General features: G+C 41.8%; 1 protein-coding gene across 1 annotated transcript in view; it reads left to right on the top strand.

Annotated features, from left to right (window-relative positions):
- Positions 1-8,905: 8,905 nt before the first annotated feature.
- The window catches only part of map1ab (microtubule-associated protein 1Ab), a 96,313-nt gene continuing 94,932 nt past the window's right edge, over positions 8,906-10,286 (top strand). The window contains exon 1 of the mRNA XM_026175173.2: positions 8,906-9,185. Within this exon, the coding sequence (XP_026030958.2) occupies positions 8,921-9,185 (265 nt within the window). The 5' untranslated portion in view covers positions 8,906-8,920. The remainder of the gene's footprint in view (positions 9,186-10,286) is intronic.

Raw genomic sequence — 10,286 nt, 5'->3', positions numbered from 1 at the left:
CCTTACTTTCCTTTTTTTAGTTTTACAGAACATTAGCGATTGAGCAATATGGAGACACAGTTGAGAAGGTTTGGACGTGTACGGAGGGTGGATGGTGGATATGAACAAAAGAATTTCCTGCATCTGGACGCAATAAAGTACATGTTATCTAAAAAGTAATCGGTTCACATTAGCATTAGCCCAACATCTGACATGATCAAAGGAGACATAATACCAGTGACGTGAAGACAATGGTACTGCATCAATATGAGTTTGAATATTATTAAAGCTTAAGTATTTTAATCCATAAATGTCACATACCTTTAAATTGGGTAACAATTTGAACTAGTATGATAGAACAAAGATAATGTTTTGCTTAGTGTTGCAAATCAAAAATTTGGGGGAAGAAAGTTGATATATTGATGCTTAGTTGCTACAATATGTAACAGAAATTTATCTGTATTGTGGACACCAGTGCTACCCCTCAGCCTCCTAGTAGATGCACCTTTGATATGAAAACTCATTCTCAATCTCATTCAGAAGATTTTCTGAAAGCTTGACCTCTGACCTTGACTTTGAGGTTGAGGTCACAGATTCAGACTTATCGGAGATGTCCGTGGCTAAACCTATGGCATCAATTTGAAACTCCTACATTGTCTGATTCTCAAGTTATCGCATTCACAAACTTGGGTGTCCATGCCAATAACCCATTAGCCTTTTATGGCTGAGGGGCAATGAGTGAACTAGAGCTGCAGGGATATCACATCGGATGCTTTAATCAGAGTTCTGAGGTGTTACCGGCATCCATCCATTTCTCAAATTGTTTACTGAGTTGTCCAACAGCAGCTGAGATAAGGTGAGAGGCAGGGTACACCTTGGAGAGGTCACCAGTCAATCACAGGACCATCACATAGAGGCAAATGACCACTCATGTTCACATTCATGCCTCAGAGCATGGCTGGGTATTGTCACAGATTTCTACAACCAATTCAGTTCTCTTTCACAATTTTATTCGACTCAATTCAATTTTAACTCAGCCAGAAATATTATAATTATGATCATTTATCTCGGAAATGTGCTGTAGAAAGAACCCTTTAAAGCTTGTAAATTAAATATATTAATTTTAAAATTAAGAACAGATCCTAAAGCAGTTACAATAATGCACTTTTTATTTAGCTTTTTATTTACTTCTGAGATTTGTGGTACTTCCACAGTATTTCAGCTCCATTTTGCACATCTTCCATATGCTTTTGCTTTTGTCCAGCTTTTCACTGGAGACAGTGAAGGCTTGGTGGCGCCTTCAGTGGAGTAGCCATGATGGTTCATGTGCAGCCAGGTTACTTCACTCCTGGGTGGCTACCTCTTTCATACTCGGAAAAATACTTTTATATTTAAAAATTGATTTCAGGAATTAATGAATCGATATAAGATTATTTAAATTAAAATCTTAATTAGCAAGCACATTTAACTAAATGCAACATACTGTAGACAACAGTGGTCTTTAATAGATCCCCCTCCTCGGTGGATGGAGAGGGAGACCTACGTGACCAGGTTGGGTCTGCAGTGATCCAGACAGTCTGTGGAGAGTCTGCGCTAAGACCATGACCGCTCTCCTTTGACCATCTGCCTGCCTGTCTGTGTGCTTTCTCCAGCCTCCATCTGGAGCTCAAAATAGCTGAAACTACTTTCCATCAAATAAAGCCATCGACAACGGGACCAGACAGCATGGCTGCCCGAGCAGACAGGCACTGTTAATGTTATTAAAGGTGGAGACAGAGATTCTCTTTATCAACGTCTGCAGCGCAAGGTGAAAGCTGCAGAAGGAAACAGTAATCCACTAGGAACTGCTGTGCACATCCTGCAGCTATTCCAGTGTACTCTCAATGAAAAGAGTCAATTCAGCCAAGGTAGAAAAAATATTTGCACAACTATTAAAATATATGTACTTACAGTTAACTAAAAGCACTTTTAAGGCTTCTTAATTGATATTTTTCACAACTTGTTTCACAACATTTGAGTCACATATAAATTCTGCCAGTTTTAAAAAGTTCTCTGGGGTTGAGGTTGATGTGTGTAGAATAAAAAAGTAATCAGCTGTGTCACAGAGATGCAGTGTTTCAGCATCAGTTTGACAACAATGGCTTTTAAACACAGTTTGTCCAAAAGATGGCGAGGTAGAGCCCTGCTATACGTTAGCTGCTTTAATCTTAACTGTGCATCAAAATGTTCTTCTCTGCTACTTCTCTGAAGTACTGACCAGATCAGAATATCGGATCCCCAAGTGAATAGCAGCAAGTCAGTGTGAATAAAATAATCGTCAATTTATTTAAAGAAAGACGCATTTCTCCTCCTCCTCCATCGGAGGAGAAAAACAAATACACCAAGAAATGCTTTCCAGTTTATAAAAAGAGCCAGCACTGTACATTCAGGTGAGTCAGCCTTGACATAATACAACTGCACATGGATTACATCATCTGCTAAAGTGTGGTGAGACAAAAGACTGTAGTTTTACCACTAGAGGGAAGCATGGCTGTGGTTAGGTGCTGTGTGGTTAGAAGTGCTGACTCACTGTCAGAGAGACTTGCAGCAAAAGCCTGTGGTGAGGTATCCACACAGGGTGGGATGCTACACACAGTTTATTTCTGCCTTTTTTGACTGGAGCTCCTGTAAAGTTACTGGATATTACAGACAGCTAACTGTAATATCCAGTAACCTTACCAAACATGATGAAGCGCAAGTGCTGCTTTTATTTTTAACACTGGCATCGAAAGATGCTTATTGAGCAAAAGCAAAAAAGATGTAAATGCATAAACAGTCATATATGTTCAGTCCTTCACCACCAGCTCCTGCCAGGTATTAGGTTGTTTGTAGGTAGAGGGAGACAAAAGCCAGTAGTTGATGCAAACCTTCGTGTTATCCTCTCAGTGTGGTGCTGACAGTTTATGCTGAGATTCCCTCCACTACGCTCCAAAATGTGCCAAGCTCAAGGTCAACCAGGAAAAAGCTGAATGAGGATCATTTGTGTGAGCAGAAAGAAAGAAAGGAAGGAAGGAAGGAAGGAAGGAAGGAAGGAAGGAAGGAAGGAAGGAAGGAAGGAAGGAAGGAAGGAAGGAAGCCTATTTTAATGCTGTGTTCTTTTTGTGTTTTCATCAGTTTGTCCTCACTGTGTGCTAAAGACATTTAAAGTCTGAAGAAACTTGAATTTTCTGCAGATCATTTGAATAAGTCCTCTGCACTGCATCCATTCTACTAGACACCATCTGAATCCAGAGTTAAGACTGGGAGGCAGAATTAGTGCCTGACTGATGTTTAGAGCAGTCTGATCAAGCTTTACTTCTATAACTCTCACTTGCCTAGAGCCTAGAGTTTTGCTTTTAACCCCCCCCCCCCCCTCCAAAAAAACAACCCCACGACAAAACAAAGAAAACAAACAAAAAAACAAAAAACAAACCTAATTGAACATTCATACAGTGTAAGAGGAGACATGTGGGCATAAACATGCTACACGTAAACCATCTGTGTAAGGTCCCCTTTGTGCCAGTTAAAAGCTCTGACCTGTTGGCACATGGATACATGACATTGGGGGTAACGTGTGCTTTCTGACACCAGGACTTTGTGACTTGTGTGCTGCCAGTCTGGACCTTCATACTTCTCATGGATGCTCAATCTGACTGAAGTACGGGGAGCTGGAAGGCTGGGTCAGCATTTGGAGGCTTGGTTGAGCCACAGTGTTCTGCTGAGTCAGGCTACCATTGAAGGATGGTGTCGGGTGGGGAGAGGGTTATCCGGAGAAAATCTACAACAATGTTGTGAACGACACACTCGATGCTTTTGATATTGTATTAAACGTGTAACCGTTGTAAGTGCTGCATCCATAGATGGTATAAAAAGTGAAGACGGTCACATGACATCCACTGGTTAGTGAAGTCGTGTTATGAAGTTCTGAGCTAAGTGTTTTCGGTGTTAGCATCTTGGCGTTTTGAAAGCATGGGGTAGCTGTAGCTCAGGAGGTAGAGCAGGTCACATTCTAATCAGAAGGTTGATCGTTCAATCCCTTTGAATGGGTGAATGAGGTAAGTTGTATAAAGCGCTTTGAGTGCTCAGGTAGAGTAGAAAAGTGCTATATACAGAATCAGTCCATGAAAAGTGAGTGGTGGATGTGACTTTGACACTGAGGGCAAATACTTGTGATTGGCTGTCATTAGCTCATCTTACTTTACAAATATTTACAGAAATCGTCAATGTTGTTCATCTAAGACTTCCAGTACAACTCTGGGTCTAGGCCATGCCACCTACACAAATACTCTGCAGTGGTTAGATGTATAGGTGCAGGGTAGGAGGAGTACAAAGAAACCAACACAGTGCACTATTTCATAAAGCTGAGATCCTTCAACTTCTCAATCAAAATGCGGGGAATTTTCTGTCAGTCTGTTGTGGCAGACAGGACACTTTGCTCTGGTCTGATGAGCATTGAAGCTGGTGACACCAAAAGACTGAAAAAACTGATTGGGAGGGCTGGTTCTGTGATTGGCTGTAAAATGGAAACATTTGGAGCTGTGAACAAACTGTTATCCATCAGGGATAATCCTGACCCCCCTCTTCACCACTTACTGGACAGGCAGTAGAGCACTTTCTCTAACAGACTGATGCCACAAAGACAGACATCTTTAATCTTTGATACTTGCTGTTACCTTCTACAATATGATTTACAGTCGGGGGAAGTAATTGTTTGATCCCCTGGTGACTGTAAAATTGCACACTTACAAATGTAGTGAAGTAGATTTTGGGGTAGGATTTTACATAATGTCCGCAAATGCAGCACTAACATCCACACCTTCCCAGCTGATAATTAGCAACCTTATAAGAAACAGCTGTGCTTCACAACCATGTGGAGGCACTTGGTAGTCTTTTCCCATCCAAGGTGGCTGAGAGCGTTAGGCAGCTAAGCACTGCAGATCTCAGGAAAGCTGCTCATTTCAGTATTGCCCTTTAGATAGTGGTCAGTGGGACTTTTGTGTTGTGTTTGTGTGTAGTAGAGTGGACCTTGACGACTGTTTCCCTCTTTTGTTACAGGATTGTGCCATACTGCTGCTGTATTGTTTAGTTTTATTCTGTTTTGTTGTCATCTTACAAACGTTTATGGAGTGGCCTCACCTGACTCCTGGTTTTATGGTCTTTTACTCCAAATTGTTTTATACATTTTAATCAATCTTTTATAAAGAACTGTAACTTAGGGTGTCTTTGTTTTATTCATCTTTTACTAATTTGTTCAACTAGTTATTGCTTTGTTTTGTTGCTTTAGTGGAGGTGCGGCCGCTTGTTGAGGGGCTAGGCACGTGAGGTGGAATCCCCTCCCCGATGCATGAGTGTACACACCGGGCATGGGTAGATTGAAATCTAAATGGTGCAATGTGAGTGACAGTGAGGTTTGCAGTGGAACTACACGGGTGAGTAATTGGTGGCACCCTTGGACGCTCCTCTCTGTAGGTTGCCTCCTCAACTGGTCTGTCTCCACCGTTTTGTTTAGTTATTTTATTGAGTTATTTTACTAGGGTAGCACTGTGGTAGCGAGCCTGTTTTAATCACTGTTTGTTAATAAAGTGTTTTAAATAAGAGTGTTGCAGTCTCAGCCCTGCTACCCTAAGAATTTCTCTGATCTTACAGTTCTATGCTTTTAGTTTTTCTTAATTTTGATTTGTAAAACTGATCTGCCTCACCTCTGCTGTTAATAACGAGCCTGTGGGCTTTGGTAGCTAGTGTAATATCTATATGGCTATAAAAATCTTTCCTGAGGTGTAACTCTCTTCCCGGGTTGCGTTGTCAACATTCCTTAGGCTACGTTCACACTGCAGGTGTTAATGCTCAATTCCGATTTTTTTTGATCAAATCAGATTTTTTTTTTTTGTCTGCTTGTTCACACTACAAATAAATTGCGACAGCAAACGCGCTCTAGTGTGAACGCTCAAAGCGGCCCGCATGCGCAAAAGAACGTCACACACAACGTGCTCTGTTTAGACCCAGAGCAAACAATATTGTTTGACTGATGCCCTTAATATAAAGACTTCGGACTTTACGTTTCCCAATTTTTGCTTTAAGTTTTGTTATTTACATAATGTAGATGACCTAATAATGATCCTTATTGCTGTTTTAGAGGAGCGGTGTTTCAAAGGATAGTTGCAGATTTGTCAGAATCTGCAGATTATACAGTACAAATAAAATGTTCACGTTTGTTGTCTTCCCAACAGTTTCACTAACATCTACACTTATTGGCCAGGAAGCGTTTGCGATGTCTTCTCCGGCGCTGATAATTGGCGTCTGTCTTGTGTCAGTGACGTAAAAGACTGATTTAATGCGACATGACTGTTCAAACAGCAGTCGCTTTCTAAGACATCGGATATGTTTCGGATTCAGTAGCTACCACATACGAAAGTGACCCAGATGGGATTTGAAAATATCGGATTTGTGCCGTTCACACTGTCATACCATGATCGGATCCGGGTTGCATAGGGTCAAAACGTAAGCGAGTGCGATGTTTGTGACAACAGCTGTGTGCAGATCAACAATGGATAATATATCATTGTGGGAGAGAGTATGAGCGTGCAGCGTTTAAAGCGTGGAAGTACTGACCTTACTTTGAGTTTGATTCCATAAAAAGTGACAAAAACATTAGCGTCCATCGTGCGTGGGAAGAAAACTTCTTTTTACAGCGAAAAAAACCCCTAAACTTCCAAGCAAGCACCAAGTGCGCTATGACGTAATGGGAAACTCAAACTCGCTGCGGTCAGTTGAAGAATCCGCGAGTTTGAGTTTCCCATTACGCTATGACGTAATGGGAAACTCAAACTCGCGGATTCTTCAACTGACCGCAGCACACCTGCACCAGGGTAAACCTCCGCCTACCCAACTCCTGCTTTACAGGTGAAAATAGAGCAAAAGGACCGCTGAGTCTTTGACTTTATTTTCTGCTGTGTTTTACTTGCATCTATTTGAAAGACTGAGTGTAAACACAAAAAATTAGTTTATGTGCTGGAATGTGCAGAAAATAGGTTTAAATATTAAACAAATTTCTTCCAGTCAGAGAATGTTGCATATAAAATTTAATTAAATTTTTGCTTGATGCATAAAGATTAAAACTAATAACACAAGTTTTAAAAAGGGACTTTTCCATTTGATTACATTGTATGATGGTAGAATTGGGCTGAAAGATCTATCGCTTTATCACCTATTCAGGTTGTAAATAGTTTTTAAAAAGTAATTAAGTAATTAATTACTTTTGAAAATAAGTAATCAGAGTAGCAGGATTACTTTTTTGGGGAAGTAATCAGTAATTAGTTACTGATTACTTTTTCAAGTAACTTGACCAACACTGCATGTAACTGAGTGAAAATATGACTTGGTGGTGAAATCCTTTTTGGCAAGCACAGCAGTGAGATGTTTGGTCCACCAGGTTTGCACACATCTCATGAGGGATTTTGGCTCACTCCTATTTTTAGACACTTTAAATCCTTTAAGTTTCTTGGTAACTCGAAGCTTTGGTCATACTAAGTGTTTTGGAGGAAGGTTCAGAGGAGGTTGGAGATTGTTACCATCAGGGGCTCATCCGGTCAGGATGAGAATGAACAGTCAGCAATCACTTGCAGGGTTTTCATTTTATTGAATAATGAGCAATGGAAAGACACACATGGAATGCTATCTCTGAAAGGAAATAGTGAGATTTTAAGTAACTCAAAATAATACAGAAACTCACCTCAGCTGCTGCCCCATGTGGGAGTGAAGAAAGCATGAGCTGTAGGTGAGTGCAGTCCTTATATAACGAGTGGCAGGTGAGCGCAATTAAGGGAAAGCACCACACCCAATCAAAGGTGAGGAAAAGAAACAAGGTGCATCCAGTGAAGTGAATGTGCTGAAAGGTGAACCTTTACAACACTAAGCATTTGTCTTCTCCAATCATTGCGGGTCTAGTTTATGCAAAATAACTCAATTTATACTTCTTCTCCCCCCACAGCACTTTCTCCCAAGCCTTCACTGAATCATTTAGCACTTACTGGTAGATTTAAGATGGACCTGTACTGCTGCTTGCTTGAACAGTGGGACCTTGCAGGTGCTTCAAGATTTTAAACCAATTTAGTGTAGTATATCTGTGATTAATTGATTGTAAACCGTATATCACATGGGCACACACCCAATCTGTGGGAGCCAGACTTCTGGTTGGATTGTAGGGGAAGGAATACTTATTTCACTCAGTGACACACAAATCAGTTAATACCTTATATTTAATGTGAATTTTTTGATTGATACTTTGTCTCCCTCTATTAAAATGAATCTAACATTGTAGACTGTTCCTTTCTTTGAGGGTGAGAAAATTCAGAATAATCATAATCATCATAATCATCAAATTATTATTTCCTTCACCGTAACTCTGTAGCAGAGAATCATCTGCTCTTTTTCATCTGACGTTAGTTCAAGTTCATAGTTCAAGTTTGTGTATTATTGTAGGGTCTACCTTACAATACAAAGCGCCTTGAGGCGACTGTTGTTGTGATTTGGTGCTGTATAAATAAAATTAAATTGAGACTTGCAGAATTGATAAACATTACACTGACAGCAGCTCAGATTTGTTTTCTCTCCCCCCCCCCCCCCCCCCACCCACATATCGCACCTTGAATATAATTTTATATGATTTATAAGTAAAACATCACAAATGTAACAAAACTAAAATAACGGATTGGATCCGGCTTGCTAAATGTATAAAACAGCACTTTCACGAAAGCGCTCTTATTTTGAAAGTTTAGGCGGAAATTTCTTTTGGATTTCTGGCCCGTTTGCTATCACCTGTCTTCACCTCCCTCCCCTTCCTCACCTCTCAGCGTCCTCCATCCTCATCCTCCACTCCCGCCCCCACCCTACCAGGCTCTTCCCCTCGTTCACACCGGTAGTTGTCATGGCGATGGAGTCAGCCCCGGCGTCGGCTCCGGGGGTTGTTGCCATGGAGATCCCCGTGCGAGGTGCGCTCCCGGTGGTGGAGGAAGACGAGGACTTCAGCGCGCCGCTGCCGGGGTGCGAGGGGCGATTAGGGCACCGCAGAGGCGCGGGGAGACGCCGGCGAGGGGTGCCGTTCAACCGGGGCAGCTACTACATGCTGCTAGTGATTGGGGAGATCGGCACCGAGCACCAGCTGGACACCGCCAGAGCGCAGATAGAGCGGGGTGAGTGACGGACGTCCATCCGCTTTATTACCCGTGTGTCTTCCGTGATTCAGTGTGCAGCAAACATGGAACAGCAACAGGAGAGACGTGTTTTGACGCAATGATGGGATAGTATCCATAGGCAGAAGCCGTTACTGCAGCATTGCACCATGGGACACTACGCATTTTCCTTACCCACAGAGTGTTGCTGTAAAAACTGCAGACTCATAAGAGGCAGAATGGAATTTAATAGTGCAGCAGTTTGGCCAAAATCTCTCTTGGAGCTCCAAATACTGCACTAAACACCTACAAACACTCACCATTTACCAGATAAAGAGACATAAATCAGCATGTCAGCAGATCACAATCTGCACAGGAAGTCTTTAGTTAAAAAGAAAAGAAAATAGTTTGTGTTTTCAGGCATCCGAGTGTGTTTTTGTGCTTGGAGTGTCACTATAGTGTTTTTGTTTTTTTTGTTTTTTTCCTTCTTTGTTGCAGTGATGTCAAGTCAAATCAGTAAACACACAAACTTTGTAGGCTTTGCCCAGCAACAAGAACACAACTGTTTCCCAGACACAATGAGGGAAGAGTTTTCAGTTTCCTGCTGGACTGATTATTTTGCCATCATTACTCGGGTGAATATCTCAGCGCTACTCTGAGTTGAAACCCTCCTCCTCTTCCTTCTCCTGTGGAACTGCAGCAGCTTGCAGTCGTTCTTGTCACTGAGGGCTGTCTGAAGTTTAGAGAGTAAATGCTTTGTTGTGTGAAAGATGTTTCAGGAGCACGCTTGTCAGCTATTTTCTGCGCCACCGTTGCCAATCTAAGCTGTTCCCGTTGCAACGCCATATCAACCCCTGTGCGTCCCGTCTGACCTCCTCTTGTGATCACAAGCTCAGTGTCACACCCACTCAGCTCATTACTGCATCGATTTTCCCAGGTCGGTGTTTTAAGCGTGACTCAAAGTAAAAGACCTGCTGTCGACTCACATTACACCTCAGCTGCAGGGTCCCCGTGTAGGCCTGCAACAAGTCACCCTTACTGCAGTGTTGTAATTTCATCAAAGCAAAAGGCCAGAATCTTCATTTTGCTAAAGCTGATGGTTCATTTCATTGCTGGTTAAAT

The sequence above is a fragment of the Astatotilapia calliptera genome, chromosome 7 (genome assembly GCF_964374335.1).
Source record: "Astatotilapia calliptera chromosome 7, fAstCal68.1, whole genome shotgun sequence".
Taxonomy (NCBI): Eukaryota; Metazoa; Chordata; class Actinopteri; order Cichliformes; family Cichlidae; genus Astatotilapia; species Astatotilapia calliptera.
This window is presented reverse-complemented; position numbering and strand designations above follow the sequence as displayed.